Source organism: Solanum tuberosum, unplaced genomic scaffold, assembly GCF_000226075.1.
Source record: "Solanum tuberosum cultivar DM 1-3 516 R44 unplaced genomic scaffold, SolTub_3.0 scf00202, whole genome shotgun sequence".
NCBI lineage: Eukaryota > Viridiplantae > Streptophyta > Magnoliopsida > Solanales > Solanaceae > Solanum > Solanum tuberosum.
In genome coordinates this window covers 15,379-34,075 of record NW_006239128.1, presented here as the reverse complement: position 1 = coordinate 34,075, position 18,697 = coordinate 15,379, and the positions used below count along the sequence as shown (strand labels likewise).

General features: G+C 35.1%; 3 protein-coding genes and 1 long non-coding RNA gene across 4 annotated transcripts; 1 reads left to right on the top strand and 3 right to left on the bottom strand.

Moving 5' to 3' along the window:
• Positions 1-822: 822 nt before the first annotated feature.
• LOC102583432 (laccase-12-like) lies at positions 823-3,124 on the bottom strand. The gene is made up of 6 exons (XM_006355680.1): positions 3,014-3,124; positions 2,771-2,922; positions 2,406-2,650; positions 2,160-2,288; positions 1,052-2,008; positions 823-953 (listed from the first exon to the last, which is right to left on the bottom strand). Exons 1-6 carry the CDS (start codon positions 3,122-3,124, stop codon positions 823-825), a joined length of 1,725 nt encoding a protein of 574 aa, XP_006355742.1.
• Positions 3,125-5,810: 2,686 nt separating this feature from the next.
• On the top strand, positions 5,811-7,165 carry LOC107062154 (uncharacterized). The gene is made up of 3 exons (XR_001474458.1): positions 5,811-6,010; positions 6,559-6,652; positions 7,084-7,165. It is a non-coding gene; the product is annotated as an uncharacterized lncRNA (long non-coding RNA).
• On the bottom strand, positions 6,278-9,231 carry LOC102606225 (laccase-12-like). Its single transcript, XM_006355575.2, has 6 exons — positions 8,993-9,231; positions 8,741-8,892; positions 8,377-8,618; positions 8,040-8,168; positions 6,775-7,731; positions 6,278-6,692 (listed from the first exon to the last, which is right to left on the bottom strand). The coding sequence occupies exons 1-6, from the start codon at positions 9,101-9,103 to the stop codon at positions 6,562-6,564; spliced, it is 1,722 nt and encodes a 573-aa protein (XP_006355637.1). The 5' UTR covers positions 9,104-9,231; the 3' UTR covers positions 6,278-6,561.
• Positions 9,232-13,224: 3,993 nt separating this feature from the next.
• On the bottom strand, positions 13,225-16,385 carry LOC102605886 (probably inactive leucine-rich repeat receptor-like protein kinase IMK2). Its single transcript, XM_006355574.2, has 2 exons — positions 14,215-16,385; positions 13,225-13,959 (listed from the first exon to the last, which is right to left on the bottom strand). The coding sequence occupies exons 1-2, from the start codon at positions 16,094-16,096 to the stop codon at positions 13,367-13,369; spliced, it is 2,475 nt and encodes an 824-aa protein (XP_006355636.1). The 5' UTR covers positions 16,097-16,385; the 3' UTR covers positions 13,225-13,366.
• Between the last annotated feature and the right edge of the window lie 2,312 nt (positions 16,386-18,697).

Sequence of the window (18,697 nt, the reverse complement as noted above, 5' to 3'; positions counted from 1 at the left end):
CACAGATAAGTTGCACAGCAACAACACTCCCAACAACAGCAGAAAGATTGGGAGCAAAGTATCCCATTCGATTCTCGAAAAATTGGAGAACCTTTTTCTTTGCATAATCAAGAGCAAGCAGTTTATCAATTGTTTTGCACAAAACATCTTCTGGTAATGGCTAGCCAATTTTAGTTGATCCCGAAACAGAGACAAACTAGATAATATCAGCAATCCCTCCAAATCCACAAAATTTACATCCATATGGTTACCAATCTTCTTAACAACACAGGAGTAATCAGTTGGATGAAGTAAAATTGACTCTAACTCAGGAAATTTCAATCGATACTTTTGGATTATGAAATTATGAATTATAACAACTTCACTATCAATATCAACTAATAAAGCAGTACATGCTACTACAAAATTATATTCTGAATCATTGTTTGAATATATTGTATCGTTTGAGAAGAAAATATTAAGGTATGATACAATAGAGTTTAAGTAACAATCAAAAGAAACATTGTATTTAAACTTACAATACAATACAACAGGTAACCATCCAAACAAGGTGTATAATATGTATAACTATTAATTTATGGAAAACCTATTGAGATGTCTTTTCTAGAATTCAAAACCTATAAACTCAAAATTTTACCTCCGCTATGAGTGCTGAATACCTTTTTCCTTATCTGCACTAGAATTACAATACAATTAATGTAATCTGGGGATATTCTGGGCTTGAAGGCGGATTGATTTTTGAGTATCCGCCTTCAAGCCCATCTTGACCACTATCTATAAAGATGAAAAAGGGGAATTTGTTTTATGCTGCTTTTGCAGTCGTCAACAGACAGGCAAATCTACTGGAGGAGCTTCCAATGATTCTAATTCACAAACTCCGTTTTCTACGAGGAATGCCATGGCCAAGCCCCATGTAATGTGAACATCCAAATGACAGTGCATTAGCCACACTCCTGAATTAAGTTAAAATTGCTAAGTTTGTATATTGTAATGTGAAATTGTATAGGAAAGAATTGGGAATAATAGGAGATATAAGTATTTGTTCTCTTACCTGGATTGTTCGCGACAAATCTGATGACTGTCCATCCGTTAACGGGTACACTTGCTGTATTTCTAAGAGGTGGATCAACAAGGTTGAATTTAGATGTATCTGTTTTTGGATTGAAGTTGCCGAAACCTTCTGCAATGATGTAGAAATCATATCCGTGAAGATGTATTGGGTGGTTCTCAGCTGAAAAGATACTAGTCCCCTGTAGCACAACTTGCACTCTTGCCCCATATTTCAGTTTGTACAGCTTAGTTCCCCGAATAGGTTGCCATAAAGACTGGCTTACGTTGCCGGTATAATCAAATTTTACAGGTGGCATAGCTGGGAAATCAGTTGAGAAAACACCAGGTATTCCTTGGTAATGTGCTTGTAGCAGGGAATTATTGGATGGTAGCACAAAAGATACATTGTTCATACTCGCAGTTAATCGAGTCCCACTTGGACCTTGACAGTAACTGGAAGGTGCACCTCTTGGGCAGTTCTCGAGTCCCAGCCCAACTGTGAAGAACAGATTTTCATCGATTTCCTTGGGAACCTCGACCTTTCTTGGGCTTCTGAATTTGGTTGTGAAGGCTGTGGCAGTGGCTGTGTCATTATATTCTGGTAAAGATGGGAAAACCGGTTTGGTCTTGATACAGTTCGAAGAACAAGAAGCTGTGTTGTACTCGAGGATGGCTGTGGTTGTGGTATCATCAAAGGGGGCGCCTTGAGCACTAGCATAGGCACGTGCTGCCATGTAATATCGAGCTGGTTGTTGATCAGCTTTGATCAGGACATCAGTTGTCTGGCCTGGTCCGAGCATAAGGACTGATGTTGTGAAGGGTTTAACATAAGAGGCATCTGCTCCAACAACAGTAAGTTTGTGATTGGCCACAGCAAAGAAAAGCTGCTGGTTCAGTGCAGTGTTGATAACACGAAGGAGGTTGGTTTCGCCAGAGTCTATATGAACTACGGTGGTATCTGCATAAATATGATTTCTATGAAAATATGTCCTGAGCATGTAAGTTTACTAAATATTTTTGCTTTTAGAAGTAATCTCGACTGTGTAAAAAACAGTCGAGATACAACTTCTGTAGGTCTTATTTTAGTTTCTAAGGCAAATTTTTGGTACCTTGACTGGAACATTTGTAGAGGTCACCTGGTTGAGAATTGACGGTGTATGCATCAGATAGATTAGGAGCTGCTCCTGTTCTTGTTGCTTGTCTTACAACGTCAATAGGGTTCGTATTCCACCACTCACCTAATTAATCAGCATTTCCAAAACTATCATTTTGACAAAATTTCTAAGGGGAAACAGAATATAAGCAAATGCCTAAGTAGTATTTCTGCTGGTGTTAAGCGAAGGTAGAAGTAGTACCGAGCAGAATTGGTGTTTCTCTTTTGGGCTTTGGAAATGGATAGATTTCTCCTTCTTTTGGATTGATAATTAAAGCTCCATAAACAGTAGCCCTAAGCCACGAGCTGTGGGCGTGCCACCAAAGAGTCCCTTCTTGTCCTTGAATGGTAAACCGGTAAGTGTAACTCTTTCCAGGTCTAATCGGGCACTGAGTGATAAATTCTGGTCCATCTGCCCATCCGGTTCTCATTTGCTTAACGCCATGCCTTTTGAAACACAACATATTAGTATAAAAGTGTAAAATATAAGTCATGAAATATAATCATGTCTTAGTCTTTTGGAGTAACATATATCAGTTCATTTGAGTTCTGCATGCATGAACTTACCAGTGAATAGTGACATTATATCGAGCTCTATTCACAACGTTAACCACTAGAGTATCCCCGTTGTTTACTTCCAATGTTGGTCCAGGGAATTTCCCATTCACCGTTATGATGTTGTGGATTTTGCACAGCCTCTTCACTAGTGTTGCTTGAATCTGTTACAAGAAAAACAGAGGTCAGTATCATAGAATTTATAAAATTTACGAGATGTTAGTAAATAACAAAGGGAAATCTTGGATATATTACAACAAAATCATGATAATGAGTTTTCGCAGATGCTGCATTTGCAAAGAGAAGCAAAATGCATACAAAACATAAAGAACTCAAAGTGTTAGTAATGCTTTTGAAGGCCTCCATTTGTTCCCCTTTTTTACTAAACTCGATTCGAGTATTAGTAGAAATGGAAGTCAGTGCTTGTTTGTGAAAGATCTTAGAGTTGAGGGATCTTTTTTTATAGATAAAAGTTGTGTGAGGTTGACAGATTATGTTACCAAAAAAACTTAGTTAAGCTCTGTAGAACTGATTGATTCATCCACTTAACTTATCTAACAGCAGCATTTTTCATGAACAATGCCTTGCACTATAACTACTTGACTAATTAGATTTTGCTTCACATTAGCAATGTGATGTTATACAGCAAGATGCTGTTCTAAGTTGCGCGGACTCTCCAAAAATGCACTAGTGAAGGATCGACACATACTCGATGACATTTTAGAAGAGTCCGAGCAACATAGCTATTGTTTATTGTGATGATTATGATACCACCTTCCACCTATCTTCATCAATCACAAATTGATAAAAGATGAAGTTTTGAGCTTTTCTGATTCAGAGTTTGTGCTTGACATACAATGTATTTATACTATTTTCGTAGTTTCTTGATCTTCGATTTCGGCTAGTGGTGCTTTTTTTTTTGTTCCGATTATTGCATTATTATTGTGTTGTCGTTAGTGTTCTTTTTCATGTTTGAGGTGTGTTACTTTCTATTTCACATTGTTTTGTTGTTGTTGTTGTTGTTGTTATTACTCACATATTTGTATCTACTGGCGGATCTAGAATTTTCAACAAGAGGTTTAAACAAATCGAAAAATATAATGCTTGAGATTAGAACATAGAATCAAAGTAAATTTTGAACTCGTTCAACCACTGAACCAATATCTAATCTTATATTCAAGGGATTAAAAATCTATACATAATTTTTTTTAAAAACACCTTATATATAATATAATTTTTTGTCGAGGGTTCAGGTGAATCCCCTCGCTATCTCTAGATCCGGCCCTATCTATATCCCCTTTTCAAACCGTTAGGTAGACTTTATTTAAGCTAAGGGTCTATCTGAAATAATGTTCTATCTCTACGAGGTAAGAATAAGGTCTGCGTACACTTTATTCTTTTTAAACTTCACTTGTGGAATTACACTGAGTATATTATTGTTGATGTTGTTATTTAGTAGTTTAATAAACTAATGTCATCAAAGCTCTTAAGGTAATTAAAAAATGACTTATCTCACTATATTTCAACTCCAAGGGACCGACGTAGCTGTAAACAGCAATTTGTTTACTTATTAAAACTCTTGTAAAGTAGTGGCCAAGAATTAGTTAAAACGTAAATATCTCATTATGTTTTTTGTTTTGTTTTGAACCATTGGGTAACTCAGGATATGAAGTTTACGAGTTTAGAATTTTTAGTTCTTTTTAAGTTATTGAGTTCTAAATTAATACATATTGAATGATTTTCTTAAGACAAATAAAATTTGGATCAAAGTTACTGAATTTGGACGATTCCATATCTGAACGTCTAACTATAAAATGTACATAGACTAAAGTTACTGAATTTTCGTAAACTATATTCCAAATCAAATTATATCACATAAATTGTGACGGAGATTGTACTAATTAGATAGGTTTTTGTGTATTGACTAATCGTCCATAACAATGACAATTTTGCAAGGAATTTATAGAATTAAAAATGCTACTTAACCTAGATTGCATCAAATGTAGTGGATGATGAGGTTAAAGATGGTAAAGAGTCTTCTTCAGTTTGTTGTGTCTATTAAATTAGCACTTTCTAAAACATCTTATTGGTTCTCAGTTCCTTTTTCTAACTATATATAAACAAACACTTGATCTGATAAATGATGTCTTGAGTAGGTGGTCTGTTACGCGGTTTTAATTTATTTGTCTTATTTATTTTTAGTTCGTTAAACATATGCTCTTTCTTTTTTGAAAACATCTAAATTTCAACATTTCACATATCTTGTTTTTTTTTTTATTGCAAGGAGAGAGAGCAATATATTTTATTAACAAGAAAAATATATATCTTGTTTAAGATCGTAAGATTAAAGAATTTTTTAGAACATTTTACGTATTTTTAATTTAAGACCATAAATTTTAAAAAAATTCTTTATTCAAAATAAAATAAAATCAGAAAATAAATTGAAATAGAAGGAATTATTCTCTTATCCTTAAACTTCTCCATAATCCTTATTTAGGGATGGATTTAATATTTTTGGGTTATATAAATTTGTGTAACAATTTAACTTAAAATATAATTAAAAAATTTGTTAATGCTTATACAAAACTATTGAGTTTACTTTCATGTTGCGCGCACACATATTTTAGCTCTTTTTTTTATTATACATAAATATATCTTTTAACTTGATTTCATCTAATATCTATGTCTTCTAACTTGAAGCCTGCACAAGTAAATACTGAAATTTGTATAAAATTAAACACTAGACACACACGTTCTACGTGATATAGTGTACGGGCTACACACAAGGTGCCACATAGGACACATAATTGCAACATAAGAAGTGCGTATCTACTTATGCACACTCAAAATTGAAGAACGAAACTAAATTAAATGACATATTTATGTATTAACACGAATTTGCGTGAATTATTTTTTTCTTTTTGTTACGTAGAAGTAGTGTCGAATCTAACGTATATGGTAGTGTTCAAGAAAATTCAATTACTTTTACTAAGGATAAATTTTATATGTGTACTAAAAAAATTTATACCAAATATTTATAAGTATTTAATTATAAACTCAATTAAGTATTTACTTTTGCCAAAAGAAAATGTTTGCAAGCAAAATTTGCTGAAATCACAAATTATGCTGATCGGAGTACTTCAGTCGCCGGCGGGAAAACGTACCAATGCCCCCACCATATTGACCGCCAGAGCCCGGAGGAACTGAAGCTCAAAGGCTGATGAACAAACATTGCAATCATGGAACGCGAAGGTAACGATTGATTAGGTCTGCTTTTTCGCTTAATTTCTCCAAAGTGATCTGTCTTTTTCCCCCAATTTATTACGTACTATTTATGCAATTCTTACTGTTGCTCTGATGTTCGTTACACTAACGGAGAGTCTTTCGGAAGCAACCACTTTACTGTTTACTCTTTATCTCCTTGAGGTAGTGGTAAGGTCTGCGTACATTGTATGCTCTTGATATACTATACTGGATTTGTTGTTGTTGTTGTTGTTATAGCAATGTGAGATTCAAGTTTAGTTCAAAACTCAAGTAAATTCTTCTGCACTCGAAACAATACAACTGGTTTAATCTGGGCAATATGCTGCCTTAATTCTAAGATATCTGGTGTATTACATAGCAATTTTTGGCACTATATTGACCATAAATTCTAGGAAAAAGGGGGAAAATGTAGTAGAGCAAACAAAAAAAAAAAAGAACTTGCCCTAAAAGGGGGGAACAATATCACTTGGAATTACTAAAGCAATTAAATTGATTTCTCTAGGGCTTTGAATTTTGTATTATGTTGCTTGTTCCAGTTATCAGCAGACAGGCAGATCTACTGGTGGAGTTTCCAATGATTCCAATTGGCTGACTCCGTTTTCAACGAGGAACGCCATGGCCAAACCCCAGGTAATGTGAACATCCAAGTGACAGTGCATTAGCCACACTCCTGTATTAAGTTAATATTGTTAAGTTTGTATCATTGAAATGTGACATTGTATAGAATATTAGCATATTAGTATTTATCTTACCTGGATTGTCAGCGACAAATCTAATGACTGCCCATCCATTAACGGGCACACTGGCTGTGTTTCTGAGTGGTGGATCAACAAGGTTGAATTTAGATGCATCTCTTTTTGGATTAAAGTTACCGAAACCCTCTGCAATGATGTAGAAATCATATCCGTGAAGGTGAATTGGGTGGTTCTCAGCTGTGGAGATATTAGTCCCCTGTAACACAACTTGCACTCTTGCGCCATATTTCAGCTTGTACAGCTTAGTTCCTCGAATAGGTTGCCATAAAGACCGGCTTACATTGCCAGTATAATCAAATTTTACAGGTGGCACAGCTGGGAAATCAGTTGAGAAAACACCAGGAATGCCATTGTGATGTGCTTGTAGCAGGGAAAAATTGGATGGTAGCACAAAAGATATATTGTTCATACTGGCAGTGAATCGAGTTCCATTTGGACCTTGACAGTTTTTAGAGCGTGCACCTCTTGGACAATTGTTAAGTCCTAGCCCAACAGTGAAGAATAGATTTTCATCGATTTCCTTGGGTACCTCGACCTTTCTTGGGCTTCTGAATTTTGTTGTGAAGGCTGTAGCAGTGGCTGTGTCATTATATGCTGGTAGAGATGGGAAAACTGGATTGGTCTTGACACAATTGGAAGAACAAGAAGATGTCTTGTACTCGAGGATGGCTGTTGTTGTGGTATTATCAAAGGGGGCGCCTTGAGCACTTGCGTAGGCACGTGCTGCCATGTAGTATCTGCTTGGTGGCTGATCAGCTTTGATAAGGACATCAGTTGTCTGGCCTGGTCCAAGCATAAGGACTGATGTAGTGAAGGGTTTAACATATGAGGCATCTGCTCCAACAACAGTAAACTTGTGGTTTGCCACAGTAAAGAAAAGCTCCTGGTTCATTCCAGCATTGATAACTCGAAGGAGGTTGGTTTCGCCAGAGTCTGTATGAACTATGTTGGTATCTGCATAAATATGATTTCTATTAAAACATGTCCTGAACCAGTAAGATATCATATCATAGTTTAGTGAATGCTAGCATACATTGTTAGCTGGAAATTATTCCTTTTACCATGTATAAATTTGCTTCTATTATTTGATCTTTTAAGAGTGTTAGATGATTTTACTGTCTTGAGTATTTGAACAAAATAATTTTGCTTTTTGAAGTAATCTTGACCGTCTGTACAAAAGAGTCGAGACACAATTTCTTTCTGATGCAAATTTCATGGTTACCTGTTTAAAATTTTCTGTGAGACTAGAATTTAGAGCTAACCTTGACTGGAACACTTGTAGAGGTCACCTGGTTGACCATTGATGGTGTAAGCATCTGATACATTAGGAGCTGCTCCTGTTCTTGTAGCCTCTCTTACAACATCGATTGGGTTTGCATTCCACCACTCACCTGATCAGCATTTCCAAATTATCATTTCAACAATATTTCTAAAAGGAAACAGAATATGAGCAGATGCATAACTAGTACCCCCTCTGTTGGATTTTATGTGAACCACTATCCTTTTCAGTCAAACAGGGGCACATGAAATGGGACAGAAGGGTATTGTTTTTGAAAATTGGTCAAAGCTTCCGATGATAAGAGAAGGTAGAATTATTACCAAGCAGAATAGGTGTTTCTCTTTTGGGCTTAGGAAATGGATAGCTTCCTCCTTTTGGGTGAATAATTAGAGCTCCATAAACAGTAGCCCTGAGCCATGAGCTGTGGGCGTGCCACCAAAGTGTCCCTTCTTGTCCTTGAATTGTGAACCGGTAAGTGTAACTCTTTCCCGGTCTAATTGGGCACTGAGTGATAAATTCTGGTCCGTCTGCCCATGCTGTCCTCATTTGCCTAACTCCATGCCTTTTGAAACACAACAAAATAGTATAAAAAAGTAAGAGAAAAGGTCATATGAAACTTAATCATGTCTTATTCATTGGAGTAACATATATCAGTTCATTTGAGTTCTGCATGCATGAACGTACCAGTGAATTGTGACATTATATCGAGCTCGATTGACAACTTTGACCACTAGAGTATCCCCGTTGTTTACTTCTAATGTTGGTCCAGGGAATTGTCCATTCACCGTTATGGTGTTGTGGGTTTTGCACAGCCTCTTCACTGGTGTTGCTTGAATCTGTTCCACAAAAACAGAGGTCAGTATCGTAGAATTTGTAAAATTTATGAAATGTTAGCACTTAGCAGATACCAAAGAAGCGAAATCTTGGATGGCTTACAACAAAATCATGGTAATGCGTTTTCGCAGATGCTGCATCTGCAAAGAGAAGCAAAATGCACAGAAACAAGAAATAGCACAAAGGTTTGACAATGCTCTTGAAGGCCTCCATTTGTTTTCCTTTTTTTCTAAAACTCGATTCGAGTATTAGTAGAAATGCAAGTCAGTGCTTGTTTATGAAAGATAGTAGAGTTGAGGGGTCTGCTTTTATAGGGGAAGAAGTAGAGATAAAAATTTTCTGAGGTTGACAGATAATATTATCAAAACTTAGTTGAACCCTGTTGAGCTATATTGGTTCACCCACTTGACCTATCTAACTGCATAAATTTTCATGAAAAATGCTTACACTAGAAGTCTCTTTCTTTGAAAAATCACTTCTATGGTTTTTACTTAACATTAACGATGTGCTGTTATCCAACTAATTGGAGTTGTTGTTATGACTAAAATTCAAGGGAGTCCAATTGAATTTCTTTTGTCGGAAAATATTATACCGGATAAATAGGATAAAAATAATTTTTTTATTATAATATATAAACCGTTGAATCCCTTCAATATAAGGGAATATTCTAGTGTTAAGGGTTCAACAGTTGCTTTAGATATTAAGTTCACATGTTCTGCGTCAACCTACAGATGCACTAATTTGTAGGTGTGAAAATATGGTACATTAAGGTGTTAAAAGGAGAAGGGGTAGTATCTAGAAATCACATGGAAGGAAGTTGTCTCGATAGACCTACAGATACTTGGTATCAATGCATATACATATAAAGCTTATTTTTCACTTTTATTTTGTTTAATATGATGATATGAAATGAGTTTAAATGAAAAAGTGAGGATTCATATGGACGATCTCAACTTATTTGGGAGCGAAATCGTAGGTGGTGTTATTATTGTAGGTTCAACTCCCGATATGACATTCTAGTATAAATTCCTGACTCTGTTACGACGAGGAGGTAAAAGTCATTGGTGAAATTATAAAATCCTACTACACCCGAAGTCACTAATAGATGATGATTAAAATCTTCAGAAAAGTGACAGTTTGGTTGTTAAAAGATTATAACTAAAGTATGGTAAAAACGTAATAGGATAAAGTCTAGTGATGATGAAATTAAAGACTACAAAAGTCTTCTTCTGTTTGGTTTTGTCTATTTAAGTAATCCTTTTAAAGATTTGATTGGTTTTGAATTCTAACTATAAGTTCTGTTAGAGAAACCTACAAAAACAAACTTTGATTTTTATTAGTTATGTCTTTAAGTAGGTGGTCTGTCAAAAACTTTTTTTAAAAAAAAAAAACACAATCTCCCCCTAGAGCTCTAAAGTAACGGGTAAAGTTGTTGTCATGTGATCAGAAGATTACGAGTTAAATCATTGGAAACAAGCTTTGATAGAAATGCAATGTAAGATTACGTAGAATAGGCCCTTATGATCGAACCTTTCTCCAAACCCTGTGCATAGCGCGAGCTTTAGTGTATCGGACTGCCTTTTTTAAATCTCCCCCAACCCCTCTTTGACTTCTTGTCTTTCCTTTCCTCGTTTTGGAGCATTTAAAAAGAAAAAAAAAGAAGAGAAGAATGCACGTGTTACAATTTTATTCCTTTATTTCTTTCTAGAGATTTTGTAATTTGTAAATATGTAGCACAAATGTGCACGGCAGGGACTATTTCAATATTTAATACGGAGTATATGACATACGGTATGCATTTCAATTTCATTTCATTTTTTTTTTATATTTAGTATGAAATTTGGTATCTATGAAATACCAAAATACTGAGTATCATACGAAATACTTATATATACGATACTATTATGGTAATGACGGTTGATATAATAATTGTAAATGATTGTTAGCGGTGGTTATTGTAGCTTTTTACTTGTGCATTTTTCGCTAACATGTTTTGAAACACGATTATTATTGAAAACAATTTTTTTACCTGACAAAGATAGGGAGAAGATATGCATACGCTATATTTTCCTCAAACTTCACTTGTAGAATATGATTGTGATGACCAATAATTATGGCAATTACTGATTGTGGTGATTTAGCTATAGTGGTAGCTAGGGGTGGCAGAATGGATAATTAATATGGGTATTCGCTCATATTTACCCATTTTAAATGGGTTGGGTATCCAACTCATTTAAAAATAAGTAAAAACGAATAATACATATATTACCCATTTAAAAGTGGGTAATTAAATAGATAAAAAATGTACATTCACACAAACAAACAAAAAGTGATAAAGGGTGGGGTAGTAAGAAAGTCTTTTTTTTTGGGATAGGGGGGTGGGGTTTTGGGCCCTTTTGTTTCACTCCAGCAGGCCCAATTCCCATTTCCAATCACAAATAAATTCCCAGCCCATTATACTCCCTCCAGCAGCCCAAATCAATTACCCCTAGCCCAATTCTTTTCCATTCCAACCATACCCATAAACCCAAACCCACAACAATACAATACATATAACAACAATACAATACATACGTACAGCAGTAGCAATTCCAGCCAACCCCCATCCCCTTTCCCTTCACAATTCCAACACTACAATACGATAAACAACATCCATACAGTACCAAAACAGCCCCTGCCAGCGTCTTCCTCTTCCCCAGACGCAAATCCAAAAATGTCAAAGCAACAGCAGTCCAAATCTCTGCAACAGCCGCCCATCTTAATCTTGTCATCCGGATTTCGTGGGATTTGGGTTGATTTCTTGTAAAAACGAGCAGCTCTTTGGTTCTTGAAATTTTTTGAATTGAGGATTGAGTGGGAGAATTCCTATTCTATCCTTTCCCCCGAGAATCCGAGCCCTAATTCCCCCATCTATATAATACCCCTTCTTATTCATTGTTTAGGAGGGGTTTTTTTGGTTTTTCTGGAAATTTTTCTTGAACAATTAATTTTTGCACTTGAGAAATTTGGAATGCATTTTTAGTTCTAGGTTCTGAAAGGGTCTTCGTTTAAAATCGATTTGGATATTCTGATTTCATCGCTCGAGTTTTGAAGTAAGTGGTGAAGTCGCTTTGAGCTTGTAGCCGTCCCGATTCGCTGCTCTCGAAAAGGTAAACCCCCTTTTGATTTTAACTCATTTCAGTTTGTTTTGTTGCTTCCTCGATTGACTTTGTTCTTTGCTTGGCTCATGGCTGTTGTATGATAAAAGGTTGCTTGGTTTCGAATTAATGCATATTCGTCGATTACCACTTGTTATCGTCCTTATGATTTATTACATCTTGAATAGTGCACCAGGTTACATCTACTATATGTTTTGGACGTTTTTGAGTATGTGAAATAAGTTTGAATTCATTTTTGTGTTCTCATTTCCTTTATTATTATTTTTACTATAAGTAGGCTAATTCTTGAGCATAAGTTAAGCATTTGCCTGCTGATCATGGGGTGGTTATTTTTTATTTTTTTATTTTTTACATTTTTTTGGGATAGCGGGGTAGGGGAGGAGTGGTAGGGGGTGGAATGAAGTGATAAAAAAAAACTTCAATTATTTTTGGTTTTAAAGCTTTTAACAAGATTTCTATTATAATATGGATAAATATGGGTACCCATATTATCCATTGGGTAAATCATTTTTACCCATTTAAAATGTGAATCGAGTCGAGTAACTTATTCATTTTTATTTAACTCGTTTTTTGATCGACTCATATTCGACTCGACTCGCTCGTTTGCCACTCCTAGTGGTAGTTGTGGTTGAGGCTGTTGGTTATGGGTGGTCGACGAACTTACTAGCTTTTCTATAGACTCTATATGTGTATTAGAAAATTAAATGAATATATATATGTATATTAACTTGTGAACTTCTTAACAAAACTGATTGACGGTTTAGTGATAATGAAGGGGCTGTGAAAATGTTTTTCATGCTAGAGTTGTGGGTTCTCGAACCCCACTATCAACAAAAGTTTCTCTTTTTTTTTTAAAAAAAGAAGAAGCATGTTTTGCAATATTTTTCTCTTCTATCCTAAAATTTAGAATCCCAAACTTTTATCGTGCCTCTGAATTGGAATGTCATCTTTATATAAATTCTTGAACGAAATAACATTTTAACTATATATATATATGTGTACGTAGAGTCGTAGAGATTATATTTTTTACATCATCAATGTATATATATAACTAAAATAAAAGGTGCTTTTGGTATATTTAAAGTTGTTTCGAAGTGATAAAACATGTAAAATTTTAGGATGTATGTAGTGAGAGAAACCTCAATCTCAAGTTATGTTCTTTAGGCCAAAAGGGGATGGTATTTAGGAATCCATTAAGCTCAAACACTTTTCACAATGTTGCACACTTTTATTTAAAGACACTTGAAACAGATCTAGTACTCTAGCAATGAAATTCAAGAATGAAAGAATCATGTTAATAAAATCAAAAACTGAGTATCTAGTAACTTGTCGAGGGACCTGCAGTTGGCGTTTCACGCCTAATGTCTTCCAGTTGCTGGAGAATTTGCTGAAGTTCTGGTCGAGCTGATGGCGAGGGATCAACACAGTGCAAAGCCAATTTTAGTGTAACTAACAATTCATCACCAATTATGGATGCATCCCTCATTAGTTCCAAATCGAATACCTCTTTTGTTCCCTCCTCTTTCACAATTGACGCCACCTTTCTAGGCAAATCTACACCATTCACTGCCTCACCTGGAGACTTTCCAGTTAGGAGTTCAAGTATGATGACTCCGAGGCTGTAGACATCCGTCTTCACGTTGGCTTTCTTGAGCTTATTAAGCTCAGGTGCACGATAACCAAGTGCCCCTGCTGTGGCCATAACATTTGAATTTGCAGCAGCAGCTACAAGGCGTGAAAGGCCATAATCTGCAATTATTGCATCTGTGTTTTCATCAAGTAGAACATTGCTTGATGTAAGATTCCCATGAATGATGTTGGCATCAGTATGAAGGTACAGCAATCCCCTCGTCGTCCCTTTTGCTATTCTCATCCTTGTTGGCCAATCAATTGGTGTATCCGGTCCACGAGCTGCAACAAAAACAATAAAGCTATATTACCCCCTCCATAACAATTTCCTCCCCATGCGATCTCACAAGTGAGGTCTGGGGAGTGGGGAGTGTAGAGTGTACGTAGACCTTACCTACGTTGTGTGAGTTAGAGAAGTTGTTTCCGATATGATACATAATCCAATTTTCATTACGTTAAAATGAGACAGAGAAAGTATCTGATTCTCAAAAAAACAGAAGCAAAAGAATGTCAAATGGAAATCTGTTTTCTGCTTACCATGAAGAAAATTTGAGAGACTTCCTTTAGGCATGTAGTCGAAAATAAGAAGCTTCTCGCCTTTCGTACCTAAGTAATAAGACCTAATAGCCAGAAGATTCGGATGCCTTATCTTTCCAAGAACGTTGACTTCTTTCTCGAATTCCCTCTGAACTTTCGTGATCTTTTCTCTCATTCTTTTCACTGCAACTTGACTTCCATCTTCTAATGTAGCCCTATACACCGTACCGTAAGTACTCTTTCCCAATATATCTGCAGTAGCACATAGAAGATCATCTGCACTGAACATCATACCTCCACCAAAATGGACAAGTTTTCCTCCGTTATCCCCAGCCGCCTCAACTTCTCCGGCAGTTGGAGGAACATCCTTTACATCTTTTGCTTTTTTGGCCACACCTCTTTTCTTGATCAAACAGCAGAGAAGAATGCAACAGAGTAGAAACAAGACTATTATAAGACACCCTACTACTATGAGAATAATGTCTTTAATACTTCGTTTACTACCTCGTGTAACTGGAGAAGGCGTAACAGGACATGGATTCAAAGTATTATAGCCACATAACTGAACATTACCCACAAACACACTTGAATTGAATTTCTTAGCAAGATAAGTAGGAACAGGACCAGACAGAGAGTTATATGAAACATTAAAGGAACTAAGATTAGGTAACTCACTAACAGACTCTGGGATTTCTCCGGTTAGATTGTTACGAGACAAATCTATCATGACTAGACCAGAAATGTCCCCGATAGCAGCTGGAATATCACCTCTAAACCGGTTATTCCTCAGGTTAAGAAACGACAACTTTTGCAACTTCTTTACATCCAACGGGATTTCACCATCAAGATTGTTACTTTCCAAGTTGAGAACCATGAGGGAGGACAGATTGGTTATACTCTCTGGCAAACTACCATTAATCTCATTATAAGAAAAATCAAGATTCCTAACCATACTAAGCCTTCCAATATCATTTGGGATGACACCAACGATACGATTATGACTCAACGAAATCTCAAGAAGCTCACTCAACTTCCCAAAAGAAACAGGAATTCCACCAGACAAAGAGTTATGATCAAGCGTCAACGACTCTAATTTAAACTGTCTATCTCCATTTCCACCCCAAGAATCCGGAATAGACCCTGTCAAGTTGTTATATTTCAAGTCAATAAAGACTAGAGAGCGCGATTGAGTTATACTAACAGGAATGGAACCAGACAATAAATTGTAACTAAGATTAAGTCTATAAAGCTTAGATGAATTCACAAGACTATCAGGGATTGCACCAGATAAAGAATTGTTACTAAGTTCAAGTGTTTGTAAAGCTGGACATAAACCAAGTGAACCAGGAATAGAACCAGAAAACCTGTTATTGTACAATTGAACACCTCTTAGATTGGGTAAAAAACCCAAAGATGAAGGCACTGAACCACCAATTTCATTATCATGAAAACTAAGTTTTCTGAGTGCTTGAAATTGACCAATACTTTCAGTGATTCTTCCCCCAAATCCTTTTAACGGAAGCTGAATAACAATAACTTGTCCTTGAGCACATTTTATGCCAACCCAAGTACCAGAACAAGCTCCATAACCACTATCATTCCAGCTACTTAAATACCCTCTGGGATCAACTAACTCATGTTTAAGCGCCTCAAGTGCTTGATAATTTGCCTCAGTGATAACTACACCATCCCAAACTTGACCTAAAGCTAACTGAGCTCCACAAATCATCAGCTGCAAAAACAACAAAATTTGGATAAATGGTATCCATTTTTCCTTCTTTTTAACACACCCCACATTTCTTTCTTGGATTAAAAACATGAAAACCCCTAATGGGTGCTGGTAAAAACAGGTAAAGTCTTGAACTTGGTCTTGATTTTCCATTTTTTTGTTAGAAAAAATGGGATTTTTCAGTTGACATCCCTGTTTTTTTTGCTTTTTGATAAGTATAAAAATGGGATAGGGACAGTGTTTTTTTTACACACACCACAAGAAGGGTAATTGGTATTTTTTGGAGTACTATGTAGCAATAAGTGCGGTTCTTGAAAGGAAGCACGTGAAGAGGAGGAACACATAGTGCTAAAATGGAGGAATCTAAGTAAAGTTTTTTTCTTTTCTAGGGAACATGATAACTGTGTATGTCAGGTATCACTCTAGATTTTTTTTTTTTTAAAGGCTGTTATATTTGTTGCTCAAAAAAAGGTATTGTTTAATTTTATATATTCTTGGTGGGCTTGCTCGACTAAATTTGAATTTGTGCATTACAGTGTTTATATTTTAGGCGGCGTTGCTAATAAGATTTTTTTTTCATTTTCAGAGTTTCTAACATTCTATTTGGATGATTGTTATGTATTACTCCCTTCGTCTCATTTTATGGGAGGTAGTTTGACTCGCTACGAAATTTAAAAAAGAAAGAAAAACTTTTAAAACTTGTGGTCTAAAATGAATGATGTAGAATTTTGCGTGGCTATAAATCATTTCATTAAGGATAAAATATACATTTTAAAGTTAAAAAGGAATGATAGAAATATGTCATTCTTTGTGGTACTGACTAAAAAGAAAAGTAAGTCACATAAATTGGGACAAAGAAAGTACTATTTTATAATATATTGTGTTGTATTTTATTGTATTGACATTTCACATGTGGACTCTCATAATAGATAGATTTTATAGCTTGTGTGTCTAAACTTCTAAAATTAATTTATTTTGAATTACTATTATGTTTTTCTGAGTAGATACTGTTTGTGTTTGGCTAAAAAATTTGCAAGTGTTTCTAAGTGGACCTTTTAAAAAGGTACTTTTGAGTAAAAATAAGTTTTTTAGCTTTCGAAAAAAATAGTTTTTGCTGCTGAAATACTTATTTTTTCTGAAAAATTTGACCAGAGATCTCACTTTTTAAAAATAAATAGTTTTGACTTTTCAAAAGTTTAATCAAACAGACGATTAATATGTACACAATTTGAAATCTATTTTAACCAGGATTATGACCACATCCTCTGTCCTCAAGTATAGAGATAGTAGGTTTGAAGTTTGAGAGTGAAAAAACTGCGACAAGAATGTGTTTTATATAGTTTAAATTTAAATTAATTGAGACTCTAAAGTGATTTAATGGATAAATTGACTTTATTTAATGCTTCTTTTTATTTCCCATAATATTTATGATTACAAATAAAAATGGAAATAAATAACTAACTATACCTTAATTTTTTAGAATGATAATTATTTTGAATCATTTATTTTTTTTCCCGTAAAAACGACAGGTAAAATAGAACAGAAGTAATATGACATATGACCTAAGTTGGCTCGGCCCTCGAGTCGAAGTGAGTCCCATTTGACCATCCGAGGTTACCTTGAATTGATATTTTCAATATTCTATTCTTTATTTCACCTTGAACCATGTAATTTGGATGGAGAAACTAGGTAATTTAAGAGTGTGAGTACATCTAAAATGTTGTTCGATAAGTAAGTAAAAATTATTGTCTTAAAAGTATTTACATATAATTTAGATAATTATTATAAGCGGTAGGAGTGGAGGTAAGGGTGTGGGGTGATGGCGATAGAGGTTATGAAGTTGTTGGAGGATGGAAGATATTGTAAATGTGGAATATCATTTGTTAAACTTATTTTCAGCTATTTCTGGTGGCGGATTTAGGATTTTAAAATTATGGGTGCTCTCTTAGTTTAATAGTGACGGAGTCAAAATTTTCACTAAAGGAGTTCAAAAAATATATAAAAAAAACATGTTGAGAGTGAAATTCTAACTCAGGCTCAACAACGCTAAAACAACTTTAAGCACCCACCATAAGTCACTGCACCAATCAATCCACTTGTTTATTGGGTGCTTTATGTAAATCTTATACTAATACGTTTTAATTTCTACATAGATATGCATAGTCCATACAACTTACACGGTTAATAGGTGCTTTAGCACCCGACGGACTCTATGTGGATCTGCCTCTAACTATTTCCATTAGAGAAATCAGTTTCCTCATTTTTAAGGAATTAACTTATTTTCAGTAGGAAAAATATTTTTCAAAAATATTGACTAACTTAAAATGAAAAAAAATTGAAAGCATTTTTCTCGGTACCGAATACACCTTACAACGTTGAAATATTAGATTATGTCCGATTGCATTATGATGTGTTATTTAATCCGTTTTGATCCAACTTATTTTGATCGAAGCATATTTTCGATAGGTTTGATCATAATTTGATCTTTCAATTTGCTACATCCGCCTGTCATCTCATCATTAATGAATCTACGTACTCTACAACTTCTTTTTGGAAACACAACACATGTAGGACATGTCCATTAAAATTCAAATGCTTTAATTCGAAATCTCTTATAATAGAATAGATTCTATTTTGAAGCGTTATTAACAAAATTCAGAAATGAGTCTATAACGTATGAATTCAAATTTAATTTTAATATGAATATCAAACGCAAAATAGAAAATAAAAATGACAATACCCCCCTCCCCCCCC